At 38.1% G+C, this 18,040-nt stretch overlaps 1 protein-coding gene across 4 annotated transcripts in view; it reads left to right on the top strand.

Annotated features, from left to right (window-relative positions):
• The window catches only part of LOC108411224 (adhesion G protein-coupled receptor E3-like), a 21,587-nt gene extending 3,547 nt beyond the window's left edge, over positions 1-18,040 (top strand). Inside the window, exons 2-14 of one of the 4 annotated variants that reach the window (XM_017682690.2) lie at positions 885-1,271; positions 1,958-1,989; positions 2,113-2,190; positions 2,318-2,486; positions 2,886-2,999; positions 3,557-3,658; positions 4,244-4,425; positions 8,159-8,320; positions 10,918-11,124; positions 14,461-14,690; positions 14,824-14,884; positions 16,354-16,629; positions 17,427-18,040. In XM_017682690.2, the coding sequence (XP_017538179.2) occupies positions 885-1,271; positions 1,958-1,989; positions 2,113-2,190; positions 2,318-2,486; positions 2,886-2,999; positions 3,557-3,658; positions 4,244-4,425; positions 8,159-8,320; positions 10,918-11,124; positions 14,461-14,690; positions 14,824-14,884; positions 16,354-16,629; positions 17,427-17,522 (2,096 nt within the window). In that variant the 3' untranslated portion in view covers positions 17,523-18,040. Of the gene's footprint in view, positions 1-884; positions 1,272-1,957; positions 1,990-2,112; positions 2,191-2,317; positions 2,487-2,885; positions 3,000-3,556; positions 3,659-4,243; positions 4,426-8,158; positions 8,321-10,917; positions 11,125-12,487; positions 12,609-14,460; positions 14,691-14,823; positions 14,885-16,353; positions 16,630-17,426 lie in introns of those variants that run through there. The other 3 variants (XM_017682691.2, XM_017682692.2, XM_017682693.2) reach the window with 3 other exon arrangements.

Raw genomic sequence — 18,040 nt, 5'->3', positions numbered from 1 at the left:
ATCTTGTTCTTCCATGCACTGGAACTGCAATGGAGAGAAGGTGTTCCAAGTCCCCCAGTTTTTCCATAGCTCATTGTCAATCTATAGGCATGAACAGCCAGGAGGTTATAACTCAAAAACAATCTTTACTTTGTTAAACCTTACTTTGCCTTTGTTCATTATTGGTAAATGGAGTCAAAAGAAAGATATTTGTTTAGTCATGGAACAAACTATGACACTAACCTGAAATCAAAACCAAATTGCAACATACTTTGTCTTATATATGAATATGATACATGAATATATGTTCCTACCCATTTTTTCCTTTTGGATTACACAGGTGAGGGTGTTAGTTTTAACAGTGTAGCTGTACAAACTGCTTGACATAAGTGGATAAAAATTAACCACAGAAACAACAGACAGTAGGAAACAAGGCCAAAGGGGAAGAGGTGGCAGGCTCAGGCAGGAAAAGTGTCCCTTCTACTGCGCAAATATAGAGATGATTTTAAGTAGTGTTTAAAAAAAGGAACTGAATATAGAGGACTGGGTAGAGAAGGATGAAGTCATACCCACTAATTAAAATGGGTCTTCGACAGCTCAAGAGAAGGAAATAAAGAAGAATGAAACACAGAAGGAAAGACAGCAAGGTGTATATGAGCTGTATCTCTGGCACATAACAGTCACTTCAACAAAAGCATGCGGTTGTAAAGTGACTATCAATGTTTCTCTGGGTACATCCAAAGTTTTCAGCAGAATAGGATATCATCCTCATTGTTTACAGCTCGTGAGATATGTCACACATTTTATGTAGCATGTTGAAGACTCTAGCAACACATTTTGAATGAATAAATAAATAAACTGCAATTAATGTAATATTTTGATTTTATCCTGTGTTGTCATGACAGCTGTGTCAGACACTCCCAGTTATGATCCCTGCATTAACTACACATCTCTGGATGACCCCTGGAGAGGCATTCATGAGATTGGAGGGGACAACTCTGATAGATTCTCAAACTGGAATGGCTGGTATCGTCTGCTGTATAATGGGATGAGTGTCCGTATGCCAGAGAGCTGTGTTAATGAATCCAGATGTGGTACTGATGTCGCTCTGTGGCTGAATGGATCTCACCCTCAGATAAAGGATGGAATAGTCACCCGCCTGGTCTGTGGAAGTGATGGAAGTGACTGCTGTTACTACAGATCCACCCCAATTAAAGTCAAAGCATGTCCAGGAAACTACTACGTCTATGAGTTTGTCAAGCCATCCTTCTACTACGCAGGTTACTGTGCAGGTACTGGTTTTTATTAAGATTTAGACTCTGATTTTCTAGAAAGTGACTAGCATTTATCAGACATGTAGGCATTATAAGTCAGATGTGATCTTCGCATTAACAGTAGTCATTTCAACTGCAATGAACTATGAACAACTGCAAATCATAGTTCATAAATATTTGAACATATCTCATTTTATTTCCAAGCTGATAATAACAGATCTTGTTGGTTGTGTCTAACATCACCTTATTTTGTGTTATTGTAAAGAAATTAAAGTGACCACTAATACTATTTTTGTTGGAACTACATTTCTTTGGAGGCAGTCTGTACTTTTGACACTGTGGTTTATCCATACATTTAGAATTAGTCAAAATGTTGAATAACTTAAAAAAGTTTAATTTAAAGTTGCTTAGTTCATCTGTAATGATCACCTGAAATTTTATCACCATTATCATTCTTATAGGAAAAAGAGGGAAGGTCATTCCACTGACACATGGTGTAATTGTGGTAAATGATTGTTGAATATACATCATCATAAACACATTCGAGGACGATTAGAGTAAAATCTGTCTCAGATCTACTGCTACTTATCCTACCACCTCAAATGTTGACTAAGTCCTTTAACTAGATTTTTATTTTCACAGGTGAAGTGAAGATTATATACTTATATTTTTGCATGAAAGTGCATTCTCTTTTTCTCTTTCAGATCAGAATTTCACTTTGTCTGATGAATGCAAGGTTTGTTACAATTTAATTAGTTGTAAGTTATAATAAGTATTATATTTGATGTTTGTTGAATGATGAAGATTGGTAATAATTAACTGTAGCTATTCTGTTTTTTTAACTGACTTTTTGTTTTAGGAAAATTTCACACAAAATTGTGCAGACACTCTATTTGACCAAATCAAGAATAGCATTAATCTAGTGCTTCCACAAAACGTAAGTACTGTAATAAAGGAGTAACTGTAAAGAAATACTGGTATGAGAACACAGGCATGTATGATTAGTATGTACATCAATTTATGCATGCTAATGTATGTAATTCTGTCTCTGTTTGTTTAATCAGATTGTAGAGTTGGCACTTAACCAGGCTATGAACAATCAAACAATAAATTCAGATCAGCATGTAGCCTTTGGGAATGAAGTTATAAACAGGACTGAGACATGGGTGTCTACACTAGTGAACCCTGGAATAGACAACTACTCAGCTTTCAGCATCTCTGTCATTGGCTTAGGTAAAATTATTTTCAAATAGTATATCTGTAGAAGTTTCATGTGCTTTGTCAATATCTTTGGTGCATTAATTAAAACTGTCCAACACATTTTGAAAGTAATTTCATAGTATAAGAAGTGTTCACTATATCAGTATCAGAACAGATCTAAAAATAAACAATTTTAAAGATTATTATATGTACATAGTTTTGATAAAAAAGAACCATACAGCTTTACTGCCATTAATTCACTCACAAAGTTTCCACCCCTGCATCAAAGTGTCATTTCAAAACATACCAAAGGTTTTAACATATCACAGTTTAAAAACGTACAGCTTAGAAAACTCAGAAAGAAATCCTCTTTATTTAATTTAACATTCAATACACTAGTGTTGAAATTAATTTTTAAATTTTTCCCTTCAGATGTTCAAGTCTTTGCAGTTGGTCAAACACTCCCCATGAAAGACATTCCTCAGTCCAAAATAAGCACTACTCAGAAGGATGTCAACAATTTTCAGAATTCAAAGAATAAAAATGGTATTGTAGCAATCTTTAAATGTTTGTACTCTTACTATATCAGTATCTGAACTTGTTGTACATTTACTGTACTGTGTACATGTACCTACAAAGGATGTTATACGATTAAACATCTGCCTAGTTTTGACAAAAAATCTATAAAATTATTTAAGTTTAAGCCATAAATTCTCAAGATTTCCATCCCTGCATCAAAAGTATTAGGACAAAAACTCATTTTAAAAAAATTAATTGTTTGAACAGTTTTAAAAAAAAACTTTATTTAATTTAACATTCAAAACAGTAGCAGCATGGCATTTTAAATAGATTTTTATTTGACTTAACATTTAATACGCTTTTTAATGTTGTCAACCAGAAGAGGATGTGTCCTACTTTTGAGTCTTGGTTCCTCTTAAGGTTTCCTCTTCTTGCTCTTATGGAGTTTTTCTTTGCCATTGTCAACACTCATGGGGGCTCTGACCTGGATTTTCCTGTAAAGCTGCTTTGTGACACACATGTTGTAAAAAGCACTATATAAATAAACTTTGACTTGAACTAATTTTGTATCTTTCAACTTCCAGACGTTGCAGCTGCAAAAGCCTTCTTGACAAAAACCATTCAGCTCAGCGTAAATAATGCTCAGATGGATATCGACTTTATCCAGATTTCAAACAATAACAATGGTATTGTAGCAATCTTTGAATGTTTGCATTCGCCAGCTGACAGTGTTGGGGCTAGTGTATTCAATCCATAGTCAGTTCTAAAGATAAATACAAGCCATGAGTTGCAATGAAATAAGCTTTAAGTCTTCTGTTACTACAAACCAATAAAGTGGTAGTTCCAGAGAGGTGTGAACAATTTTTGCATTTTCTCATCTTGTAAACCCCTGTTCCCCTTTACTGCAATAACAGTAACTCTACTCTTCTAGATACTGACACTTTATTGCAATGATTTGATTGCATTCAGCTACAAAAGCATTAGTGAGGTCAGGTATTAATATTGAATTGATATTGATTAGTTTGGATTACAAAACACCATTGCAACTCTTCTCAAGTGTATTGAATGGAGCTACATCACTCCAGATGTTGCCAAAAGCTGGGATCTTTACAGACTTCTTTATTGCATACTATGCATTAAGGATTGCAGATTTTTAATAGAATATTTTAAAATAATTATTAGAAAAAAACTGAGGGATTCCTGTTCTTTCCCTCTGAATCCTGTACAATTAGATGCTGTTTTTTCAATAGATTTTTGTTGTTGTGCTTCAGGATCAGCAGCTGTGGCCTTCATGAGCTACACTAACTTGTCAAGTGTGCTAAAACCCAACCTGTTCAACCCAACCAACAACACAATGAAAACCATGATGTCCACTGTGATATCAGCCACGCTGCCCAGAACTACAAACAAAACGCTCACCACACCAGTCAACTTTACCATGAAACACATTGAAGTGAGTTTGCTGAATCTCTAATAAGTTTTAATCAAAGCAGGTCAATATACAATTGTTTTTATTTATTTATTTATTTATTTATTTATAGGTTGTCAGTGTTGAATTCTGCAAAAAATCTGTTTAGTGCATGTAGTAGTCAAGGAGAAATTGTAGTTTTAGTTTTTAATATTATTATTGGTTTCAGTTTTAGTCCTTGCAGTTATAGTAGATTTCTATCCATTGATGGTTAAATTATCAGTGTTTGTGTCTCTGCCCTAATATTATGTCCAGTCACAAATAAAAATTTGAGTTTGTATACTTAATTAATAATGAGGTGTGGTTCTTTTTTTTGTTTAGTTTTGATTTTTCCAGTATATGGAAATTTTATTTTTATTTTCATTGCCAAAATTTTGGTTTGTCATAATAAGAAGCCTTGTGAATTTGTATGTTTCAGATTTTTGTCTAGCAGTTTCCGATTGAACACATCCTCAGGCTTTTTAGCGTTCGCTGAAAGTGCAGCGTAATTTATTATTTCATTCTGGCCAGTCTTTCACTTATTCATTGAATGTACAATAAGACTAACTGAAATGGCCACTGATGTGCACTGATGATGTGACTAGTTATGTAACATCATAATTTTGAAGTTGCAATGACTGGCAGTAAATTCAGAGACTTTGGCATTGTCTGCTTTATCTCATTAATTACGGCTCCTTTCTGTGTGCTACCTTGTTTTGTAGCACTATAAAATAAGCACCACGTTGGCTTTATTGCTCAGCTCTTGGTTGCGGTCTGCCTTCACAATGGTGCTAGATGGACAAATGCTGTGAATGGATTTTTGTGTGCAGGATGAATCTTGCACATTTCAACCACTCATCAGTTCCCATAGGTAACTGTTAGGTCTGGTACTATGTGTTTGAAAACGCACCACATAGACCAGGTCACACAAACATTTAAGTAGAGTCAAACCACAGTAGTCCACCAATTAAAGAGTATCTACACCTAGAGTATCTAATACTAAGGTATTTTTTTCATTAACAGCTGAAATGCATTGCCCTGCAATAATAATATAAACCAGTCTTGTTTGAAATGTGAACATATCTTTCCATGCTGCAAAAAAAAGTTTTATCATGATCAGTTCTGCCTCTGCAGTGCCCCTCTGGTTCAACTGTGCTTTAAGCATGGTTGACGTGTCTTCATACCAAAGTACAATTGACACATTACAGTATGCAAGTCAGTCAAGCAATGTAGCCACCTCCTGATGACTCTACTTGTGCTTACTCGAATAAATAAATACGAAAGCATAGGAGCCTAAAGCCAAGAGAAAACCACACTCACGTGGTGAGTTAAATACTTCCAGCACTGTTTCACAATGCTGCGATATGCCAGATGTCTGTAACAACTGTAAATAACTCTTTTAAGCTAAGCTTAGTTTTGAATAAAGATGCTGTGATTTGCATGTTTATTGATAATGTTCAACATACGAGTAAACAACCTGAAGGATTGAATAATGAGGGTTCTTGCAAGTTTCCATATAGCTGCTGGTGTTGCATCTTGCATTTCCCTTTATTTTGCCATTTAATTTGTGGTAGCTAACGTTAACTATAAAAACAACACCAGACCAGCTCACCTGGTTTCTCTCCCAGCCCCACCTCCAAACCCAAGCATCACTGCAGTGCCCCTACAATGTTTTGAACATTTTGAACATTACAAAAATAAGCTAGGGGTCTAGTTAGCTGAAAATACTCGGGTGCAGTTACTCTTTAAGGACACTGAGCATTGTTCCACAACACTCTAGTGTTCCATCATTGCTCTGCTAAACTTGTGCTTTTGAAAAATTTCTGTGCACACTGTCCTCTGGAATTGACAATCAACCTTCAACATACATGTAACGCTGAGATAAGTGACTTTTATTGAGGGCAAATCCAGGATCATGGTCATGACAGTCCAGGTTCAAAGATCCAACATGGATAGAATGAGGGACAGACATGACGAAATACAACCAGACAAACAGCACATCAAAACAGGCTTACAAACAAACAACAATTCAAACAAAGATCATCACAAGGGGCAAACACAGGGCTTAAATACGAACAAGGATAACGAGGGACAGGTGGAAAACAGGTGGGAACAATCAGGGTTGGAGTCACTAAACAAGAGGGCTGGACTAAAAACCAAAACAAAGAAAACACAGGGACTAGACCAAAACACAGCCTCCAGATTGAGCTTCACAACCTCACAGATCCACTACCCTACCACACTTTACAGTGAGGATAAGGAACTTTTCTGCATGGATATCCTAAAGTCTGTGCCAAACTTATCACTGGTGTTTGTTGCCAAAATGCTCTTTTTTTGGTCCAATCTGACCATTAAACATAGTTCAGCAAACTGTTAATGTCTGGCAAACTGTAGGTGTTAGTCTTTAACCAGCTTGTTTGTAGCTTTAACCAACTGATTGTAGTCTGCAAGACATTCAGAGCCCATGACCTAACTGTCTGCAATTCCACAGCTATGATCTTTGGAGATTCTATGGCCACCATCCTTTTCACTGTGTGTGGGGTTACTATCTACTCGTGTTTTCCTCGTGGCAGATTATTAACATTTCTACTTGCTTTAATCCTCTTAATTATTACCTTTGGGGTGGTTCTCTTAATCAAAGTGATGGATGACTAAGGGAATTTGGTATGTGCATCACCCAATATTTATACTTCAATGAAATAAGAAGTCATGGCTGGCCACTTAAGTGTTCTTAAGCACTCAGGCAAACTCATGGTATACGAATGGGAATATTATTCAGTTAGATTTTACTCATAAGAATTTATAAGGGTGCCAACAATTGTATAAAAATATTTCATGATAAGATTGTTTTTGTTAATCAAGGTATAAAATATGAATTATTCATTCTACATCCTAGGGGGATTATGTCCTCAAACAGCTTGAAAGACATCTGTTGAGCCATCATTAAATACTTATGATAATGTATATTGATGGAGGGGTGGTATGGTGGCATGGTGGGTAGCACTGTCCTGTCACAACAAGAAGGGCCTTGGTTTGATTCAGGGTCCTCTATGTGTGGAGTTTGCATGTTCTCCCTGTGTCTGTGTGGGTTTCCTCTGGGTTCTCCGGTTTTCCCCCCACAGTCCAAAGACATGCAATCAGAGCACTCGGACATGCTAAATCGCCCTGGGTGTGAGTGAATGTGTCTGTCTGTGTCTGTCTGTCTGCCCTGTGATGGAATGGCGACCAGTCCAGGGTGTATCCTGCCTTCTGCCCGATGACCGCTGGGATAGGCTCCAGCACCTTAAGCGACCCAGAAGGACAAGCGGCTTAGAAGATGTGTGTGTGTGTGTGTGTGTGTGTGTGTGTGTGTGTGTGTGTGTGTGTGTGTAACATATAGAATGTAATTACATTGTACATGTAATTTATAAGTCCCCATGTTATGTTTCACTTAAGTAATAGCTGCTGTAGTTATAAACATTATAATAAACATTTTAACTGCTAACAGCTGCCCTCCTGAGACTCTCTGTGTGGTCCTGGTCTGGGATGCACTTATTCAACACTACAGAAACATGAAAATGATGCAGAAATATTGATAAAATATTGATACGTTTACTCAGCCATTTAGCAAATATCAGTACCTTGACTGGACAGTCAGTACAAGTGTGTGCATTCTGCAATGTACAATGTGTTCTGTATGATATGAACACCACTTTTTCAAACACACGGTCATCTCTCTCTTTTTTTTTTTTTTGTCTAGGGAATTGATCCTAATGGTGTGCTCTCTTGTGTGTACTGGGAAGATACTCAGTGGGATGTAGATGGATGTGTCCTTCTCCAGACAAACAGCAGCCACACTGTTTGCTCCTGTGTTCACCTGTCAACATTTGCCCTCATCATGCAGACAAAGCTTGCAGATAATGTAAGATAAAATAAAGACATGAAAAAGTATAGAAGAAGCTTTAAAGCATATTAACATACACAAAACTCCGCCTTTAGTTTTTATTTTGTAAAATGCTCATAAATGAGGAGACACTTGGGGCCATTTGCCTAAAGTTTAAATGCTCCCAGAAACTATAAACATGTCTGGTTACTGTTTACAATATCCTACACGTAATTATGCACAGTGGATAACATCTTGCAATTGTAGGAGAATAATCAGATATGGATATTGATTTTTACTTTTATTGATTATCTTTACTTGCAGATTTTTGCAGAAAAGCAAAACTAGTTACAATATGGGTTAATTATATGGGTTAATTACTGTATATGCATCTTCTGGGACTATGTTGTAGCAGATATGTCAACATTGTTCCAAAGTTATTTTACCACCATACTCAGTTTTACAATGAGAATCAGACAGGTTTGGTTTTTCGTACAGCGCTGTGACAAATACATTTTCCCCCTATTTTTGCATCCGTATCACACTGGAATGTTTCAGACCATCAGACTATTTTTAATGTTAGACAAAGAGAATTCAAGGACACATAAATGTTGTTTTCGAATGATGATTTAATTTATTAAAGGAAACATGCTCTTTAGTCCTACCTGTCTTCATGTAAATGTAATTGCCCCTTAGCTACCAAATCAACCAGTTAACCAAATTCAATGTGGGTTCCATTTTAATAGCCACACCCAGACATGATTACTGCCAGACCTTTTAAATCTAAACATCACATAACTTATCTGACAATGTAGAACAGGCTAGAAGGTCTCAAAATGCAGCAAATCAAGTCAAGTCAAGATGCCACATTCTAAAGAGATTGAAATACAGAAGTGAAACAAAGTCTGGAAAGGTCTGGAACCAAGTCTGGAAAGAGTTACAAAGCCAAAGGCTCTGCAACTCCAGCACAAACCATAGTGAGAGCCATTATCAAAAATCAGAGAAAGCTTGGAAACTTGGAATAATGGTGAACCTTCCTAGGTGGGGGCAACCTATCTAAATTTCACCAAGACTGCATACATCACCCTTATGCAGGCCATAAAAGAACCCAGATGAACATTTAAAGAACCGTAGGCCTTGCTTGACTAAGTTAAGGTCAATGTACACAATTCCACAATAAGAAATACACTGGGCAAAAATGGCATCCATGGGAGAGTTGCATGTTGCAAATCACTGCCAACCAAAAAGAACACAAAGGCTCATCTCTCATTTGCCAAAAATGTCTAGATGACAGTCTTTGGGGATAATATTCAGTTGACTGAAGTGCCAAAGGTGGAACTTTTTGGAAGACATGGGTCCCATAAAATCTGTCAGAAAGCTAGCAACACATTCCAGCATAAGAACATCATACCAATAGTCAAACATGGTGAAGGTAGTGTGATGGTCTGGGGCTGCTTTGCTTTTGCAGGATCTGGATGACTTGCTATGAGTGATAGAACCATCAATTCTGCTCTCTGGGCAGTCAGGGGCTGGAGGTTAGGGAACCGGCACTGTGACTGGATGGCCGCAGGTTCGATCCTCAGTACATGGCTGAGGTGTCCTTGAGCAAGGCACCTAACCCCCAACTGCTCCTCGGGTACTGTGGATAGGGCTGCCCACCACTCTGTGTGTAGTGCTCACCTCGCGGAGGTAAAATTTCCCTGTTGTGGAACTAATAAGGGTCGCTTAATCTAATTTATCTAAAAATCCTGAGAGACAATGTCTGCCTGTCAGTTTGTGATCTCAAGCATAGATTTGCACATAGGTCATTTAGGTTTTGAATAAATCTTTATTTTTAATGAATGGAATATTCATTTAATAGCTACATTTTGTGTTTAGTCATGTTGTTTTTATATGAACATAAAATTAGTTGGATGATCAGAAACTGTAACACCGGGGAGAGTGTAGGTGGACGCATATGCTGAGAGAAGTGACATTTATTGAGGGAAAATCTGGGGTCGTGGTCATGACAGTCCAGGTTCATATATCCAACACAAAGAGCACGAGAGTCAGACATAAAGAAACTGCGAAACAGATTAACAGTTCCAACACTACATCCAAAAAGCATACATGCATCAAACATACATCCAAACAATAATTCAAACACAGACCTGCAACCACACAGGGCAAAACACAGGGCTTAAATACAAGAGGGTAAACAAGGGACAGGCGGAAACACAGGTGGAGACAATCAGGGGCGGAGTCACGAAACAAGGGGGCAGGACTGAAAACCAAAACAAAGAAGCACATGGACAGGACTGGGAAGTAAACACAACAGGAGCACAATTTAACAAACAGAAAAAAATCAAGTGAGGAGAAAATATATTTTCACAGCACTGTATGCATCACTGAAGAAAATACATGCATCACTTTTCTGGGAATTCTACAGTATGTACATGTTCAAATATGTGGCATTTCAAATCAGCAGTGCAGTATTTTAGTTATTTTATTCTTTAGTTTTAATTTAATAAATTTACTTTTTCCACATCAACAAATGATTTAAGTCAGTACACAACAAATTCATTCCTGTTCACCAGTACTGGTTTAACCAAGGAAATATAGCTGATATAACTGATACCTGAATGTTTCCTTTCCAGAGTGATCCTGTGATAGATCTCATTGGCACCATAGCTGTGTCTATAGGGCTGGTGTTCCTGAGCTTGGCCCTTTTGACCTTTTTCCTTTGTCGTCGAAACCCAAGAGTGACCAACACAGCTCAGATCAACCTCTGTATAAGCCTGCTGCTGGCCCACCTTCTCTTTCTGCTCACACAGAAGTTCCTGAGTAACAGACCCACTAAGCAGGTGAGCACAGCTACCTTTTTTGGGGTGATGTGCTGTGTCACTGGAACAACTAACAAAGTAAAAAAAAAAACCACACACAAGAGGACAGCACATGTGAAATGGAAGACTGCAATCACCCATCAAGAAAAGCACAACCAATTCCCCTACTCAGGTTCTGTCTGATATCAGTGAATGAAGCCCAGACAGCCACAGCTACCTATAAAATATTAATTCTGTGTATTATAGGTAGTTAAAAAGCACCACAAAAACCAATTACAAACATCACAAAAATCATTCATAGCCATATTACATCCAGCCAAATCTGACACTGAAGAAAAAAGTAACATCCCACTCACTGTTCATGTAATTTGTCACCAAAGAAAGTGGGAGGCTCAGTCAATCTACTGTAGCACCTTTCACTTGTTTTGTCAGACTTGATGCTTTCAACAGCTGTCAATGAGAAGCCCCTTTAACATCTATAAATCCTGATAACAAGGAAATGTTCATATATACAGTATTGCATTAACTCACAAAGCCTTCAGGGTGTTTACACTGGAATTTCAAGTAAGTAAGATAATTAAAAACATAAACAAACTAACCTAAAGCCTACAACAAAATACTTTGATACTTTGACTAACATAGTTGTCCCAGCTATGGTACTGTATTGGGCATCTTGGTTCTATTTGCTAAGCCTATTTAACTAACTACTTAATTATTCTTAACAATCAATGACAAAACAAATGGTATTAATTTATGGCAAACTTGCACCATCTGGCAAATTCTCCCTAAATGGTTTATAATATAAAGGACACTTTTCCCTCACTCACTTCTTCTAAACTACTGAAAATTGGTTTTGTCTTTTTCCGAATTGTTTTAAACAAAACAACAAGTTAAAAAGACAGGAGAGAAGACAAGGTGAATAGATTAATTGTAATTTTATATATATATATATATATATATATATATATATATGTGTGTGTGTGTGTGTGTGTTCTAACTAAAGGTACTGACATAAGTTTGAAGGTACCACCTTGGTGTCAAAATTTTATTTATTTATTTTTCTTAGAGTGTAGGTGCATTTCTTTCAGCATAAACCATGGTGTGCCAGTAAGTGCTCCTATAATCATCCTCTTTTCATTGTCAACACCTGGATCTTCTTGGGCTTCTTGTTTTAGCTGACTGTAGAATAAAACTTCACCAGACTTGTGGTCAAATGTTCGTGGGCTGTTTCAGTAGGACTCCTCATTTTCTGACCTAATAATGTTCACTGGAATATCAGTGCAGGTTCTCCTTGGCTGGAAATGCCTCAACAAGGCCCTTTCACTTGGAAAGAGGCCTTTTGCTTGGGCCTGTCTATCATACCAGTCTGTGTTCCTTTCCAAAGGTTCCATTCCTTTGGGCATGCTAATGAGCCAAGCTGAGAGCCTAATGCAAAACCCCATACTGATGTTTCACCCACCTACTCAGGGTAAGCGTGGTCACTTTTGCATCAAGGAATTAAGTTGTTTAGTACACTATGTTGTTGTTCTTTTATAAGAGAGCTGGAAACATTGCCAGACACTGGGTTTTCTTTTCTTCTGCCAGTGTTCCAAGCAGACCCAGGAGTCTTTAATTAATTTATGGTATGGAGAGGTGCAGTTTTGCTTACATAAATAGAAATATGCCCAAATCATGCCATTAACCTGAGAGGATCCTTTCAGGGCAACCAAAACTAACTACCTACTGATGTTCCTCTTTCAATAGGATGTCGATGTCGAGTCCTGTTGTTGTTCATGGGTGGAATATTCATTTAAAAGCTACATTTTGTGTTTAGTCATGTTGTCTTTATATGAACATAAAATTAGTTGCATGATCAGAAACTGTAACACCGGGGAGAGTGTAGGCAGATGCATATGCTGAGAGAAGTGACATTTATTGAGGGAAAATCTGGGGTCGTGGTCATGACAGTCCAGGTTCATATATCCAACACAAAGAACACGAGAGTCAGACATAAAGAAACCGCGAAACAGTATGTACATGTTCAAATATGTGGCCATTCAAATCAGCAGAGCAGTATTTTAGTTTTAATTTAATTAATTTACTTTTTCCACCCATCTGCTCCATTTTGTTTTTCATCTCGGACAGTCTCCACTATTGTTTTGGCTTAGTAGGCAACGTAGACAAAGCATCAAGGTAAACATGGTCACATCATCTAGACAATAAGGAGTCCGATGCATTGCAAAGTCCAAAAGGCATCTTCTCAAACTCAACCCCAGGGGTTATGTAGGCCAGCATTTCTCAACCCTAGTCCTGGAGGCTTGCTTTTTAGTTAATGCTTTTCCTGCTTTATCACACTTACTTTAACCCAATATTGGGTTGGTCTTGGTTACCTGGAACAGATATGTTGGGAGCAGGGAAAACACATACAATAAAGGGAGAGGAATTATCCAGAAGGCAGCACACTGAATGGCAGAGAACAAAGTGGTCTATATCAAAATATGGTATTTGCATTTATGTCCAGAATTGGTAATGGATGACCAACAGGATTTAACAGTGTTGTTAAGCTGCTGTCATACTTCAACATTTCAGTTTGATATGCTTTCTAAAATGGGTATGACAAAGCCAGGATCAGAAGACTAGTGTCCCAGAAACTCTTGATTTTCAAGCAGCTACCAATCTAGTCCATAAAACAAGGCATAAACAATAAAAACATAACAGTAAGACCGTCGCTGATTTGTAAGGCAGTACTTTTTCCAGACCTGTGCTCTCAGTGGGAGCCAAATTGAATGTAGTTGTATGAGTGAAGCTCAAATCAAATCAAATCAAATTTATTTGTATAGCGCTTTTTACAACGGATGTTGTCACAAAGCAGCTTTACAGAATTTCGGAAAAGACAAAGTTTTAACAGGACTGTAAGAATGTACAAAACCCCCTCTGGTGGGCAAGCCAGGGGCAACAGTGGCAAGGAAAAACTCCCTCAGAACTGAGGAAGAAACCTTGGGAGGAACCAGGCAGGTGGTGGCAGCTGGGGCGTGGGCAGCTGGTCTGAAGTGGGTAGCAGGAGGGCTCGGCAGTCGATCGTCCTTCAGTGTCCGACCGGACATATGGGTGATTGTATACTCGGAAAGAAAGCAGGGAGATGGAATTAGTTTTATTCTATCCATTTGTACATAAACAGGGAATGTAAACATTTACAGAGTGTGGCTAACGACTCCGGCAGATCTCACTATGACAGCTTAACTAAAAGGAGAGAAAAGCTGTACTGCAGACTGACTGAAAATAAAGTAACTTAAATGTTTGAGTCCTGTGTTCTGTCCTTTCATTTCCTCCATAATGCTCTCTCTCTCTCTCTCTCTCTCTCTCTCTCTCTCTCTCCAGCTGGTGTGTGCAGTGATGGCAGGCATTCTGCACTACTTCTTTCTCTCTGCTTTTGTGTGGATGTTCATTGAAGCTGCTCTACTCTTCATGTTGATGAAAAACCTAACGAAGATCCAATCAAATGAAAAAGCTGGCCTGTGGAAATGGCTGGTTGTGATTGGATATGCCATACCTCTGCTTGTGGTGGGTATATCTGCTGGAGTGGTTCCTAGTGGATATGATGGGAAAAGGTGAGTGTGGATAGTGGAAAGGGTTTCATCAAATAGTAAAATTTAGTTTTTGGAAATGTATGTAGATCTTATGATTTGCAAATATGTTACTTAAAGCAGATCAAGCATTTATTTTGTTTGTGTTTCTTTGTAGGTGCTGGCTTAATTCAGACTTTTTGTGGGGTTTTCTGGGGCCTGTTTCTTTTATTCTTGCAGTAAGTGCTACACTCTTGAAACAAAGCACTAAGCACTTATGGGCAACATTGTAAGGATGTTTGGTTTTTTAAGAGCAACTTTTTTGATATACTAAACTCTTGTATATACACATTCTTTTAACAGGCTTCCAAAAGCATGTAGAAAATTACATAAGTTGAAATTGTTGGGGTTTTTTTTAGATAAATGATGGGCCGTGTTGCTATATTGATGTGTTGAAGCCACTGCTAAAAGTCAAAATGTATAAAATGTATTCTTCTAAAAAAAGTTTACTATATTGGGTAATAAAGGGGAATGAATGTGAGCTGGTTATTGAGGTTATAGAGTCAGAATAAGAGACTTGCTTGTCTGTTAATCATTGCCTCTGCACACAAAGATGTTATATATGTACTGTATCAATATCCCTTTTATACAAATCAGCTGAATGGCCATCTAAAATCTGGTGATTTTTACCACTGACTGTTTTGTGAGTGCATCCAACATTTTCATTTGTGCTGTGGTCAGTATAGAAAGTGTAATTTGGAAGTAGAATAAGAAAAAAAAAACAGCCTTCTTATAATGGCTAAAATACAAATGAGAATTGTTGGATGGCATGTGCTACCCCGGGCTCAAGAAGGACGCTTGAAGCAGGGTTCAGGGTTGCAGCAACCATTCTCTTTATTTTCCCACAAAATAAACATGACCAAACAACCAAAACCAACACTACCCACTTTTCAGTGGCTTCTACTAAGACTTCAATCCTTTCTCACCGGAGTTTTTCAGCTCTTTGTCTTCTTGTTGCTGCTGCTCGCCCCTCTCTCGCTGTTCCCCCTTAGCTCTTTTTAAAAGGTGAGGACCAGAGCCGAGAGGTAATGAGAGTTCCACACTCCACCTCCCCGTTACCGCCCCCCCAGCTGGCAGCTTAGCCATCTGGGTCGAACATAGCGGCCTCGCTGTGTAAAAGGGAGTGGGGCCCGGGTGGCAGAGCACAGGATTTGCTCCTTCCTCTCGTAGCCTGCACCAGTGTTGTTGTCCTCCTCCTCCCGCTGTCACTCCAGTTGGGAGAGCTCAAGCTTTGCGATTTGCCCCCTCCACACTTGCGGCTCTCTCCCCGGTGTCCCCGCCGAGGTGCGTCACTGCCGAGTGTTCAGCCCAGCCTTTCTACTGGCTCTCTCATTCACGGCATTTGGCTGACGTTCTTATCCAGAGCGACTAACAATTTGATCTTTTTACACAGGTAGGTGTAGGTAGTGTTAGGAATCTTGCCCAAGGACTCTTATTGGTGTAGTGTAGGGTACTTACACAGGTGGGGGGTTTAACCCTAGTCTACAGCGTAGAAGGCAGAGGTGTTAAACCACTACACTAACCAACCACTCTTGGCCGCCATCGTCGGGACCCGGGGGCAGGCACATGCTGCAATGTAATATGGGAAAAAAAATGCATGCATTTGCAAATAACTGTAAACCAAACAAAAATAACTTTTTCTTGCCAGGCAAACACAGTTCTCTTCATCTGCATCTTCATCATCATAATCTCAACTCTTACAAACATGAAAAGTAAATCCCTGAAAATAAAACGACCTGAAAGTGAACATCGTTTCATTATAAGTGTGGCTCTGAAAACCTTGATCCAGTTCATCATCCTTGGCTGCTCCTGGATTCTGGGATTCTTCACACAGGACAGTAAGGCATTGGAGATTATCTTCCTGTTACTCAACTCCCAGCAGGGCACCTTCATCTTCCTGGTCTACTGTGTCCTCAACCAAGAGGTCAGCCATCACCTGCTCTAGCTTAGGGTCATGGCAAACTGACCCCACATTCTCCAAAACACATTAGTATTCCACTGTTTTACAGTTGTATTTTAAAAGAACCAGAAAAAGAACAAACAAATCAAATGAACCACTTTGAATTGGGCAAGTATTTTAGAACAGGGTGAAGGGGGGAAGTATTCTATAACATTATGAATGAGGGTACAACATTCTAGATTCAGCCCACAATCGCAGTTTGGTATAGTAACCACACATTTAGATATACTGGGGTTTGATGGAGTTTGTTGGGTCTGGTGGTCTGTCTTTTGCGTCATGCTGTTGCCATTTTTTATTTTTGTCTTAACTGCTCATTAATGATTTGAAGTTTATGGCCAATCAATTACAAATAATCTAATTTTCAACCTTTAATAAACTACTTTTAACAGTAGCCATATTGTGAAGTGGAACAAAGAATAATAGGTTCCCAGGACATGCTGTCACAAAAACCTTGTATCTCCATTGTTTTTGTTTGTTTCTTTGTGTTTACTTTTTTGCATAATTTGAAGAGCCCAATTACTCTTTAAATACTCTTGTATTTATCATTGCATTTTGATGGACCAAAGGAATGTCCTTAAATTAATTGTCAACAAATCATGTTGCCTTAACTTCCATTACAAGGTCAGAAGGCTCTTCATTTCTCCTGTACAGTTACAATTTTGGAGACACAAGATTTTGTTCCGACAGCAACATTTTTCCAACAAAGCTCATCCTAAAGTGTCCACTATTTTTTACATCCATAGTTCTTTTTCTTCTTTCAGATAAGGCAGGTGTATATGAAGTGGTGGCGAGCTCTCCATCCTGGCCGTATTCCACATACTAATGAATATCTGCATAGCACATCATCGAGGTTCTAGATTTTTGCTTTTATTGAGCATCATATGGTGTTCATTCAGGGTTATGGTTTGATATTTTTGTAAGGGTGTCATTAATTAATCATTTATAAAGTTGTTAACATTATAGCTTCAACTATTTATTCTGAGAATAGACACATGACTGTCGCCTCTTCTTTGTCATTCTTTACTTTTTGTAGGATAGGTTTGTGTTTCGTTGAGAATACTTTTCTTCCTGTGTTTGAAAACAAATCTGTCTTTGAAAAAAAACACTGTCCGCTGTTGTGTTTTCACAAGTTTCTTCACAAATACTGATGAAGTGTAATTACACACACACACACACACACACACACACACACAAAAAAATATATATATATATAGAATATAAAGAATTTCACTCCTTTATTACCTTTGAAAACGGAGCTTTCAATTTTTTTTATTGGATTATTTTCTATATATTTAGTCCCATTTTGTGTTTGTTTTAGTTCAGATTCCCTTTTGTAGGTGTAACTCTGGTACTCGGTTATTCCACTTGTCTTTTA

The sequence above is a fragment of the Pygocentrus nattereri genome, chromosome 12, assembly GCF_015220715.1.
Source record: "Pygocentrus nattereri isolate fPygNat1 chromosome 12, fPygNat1.pri, whole genome shotgun sequence".
NCBI classification, from domain to species: Eukaryota; Metazoa; Chordata; class Actinopteri; order Characiformes; family Serrasalmidae; genus Pygocentrus; species Pygocentrus nattereri.
The sequence above is the reverse complement of the archived record's forward strand: the minus strand, read 5'-3'. Positions and strand labels throughout refer to the sequence as shown.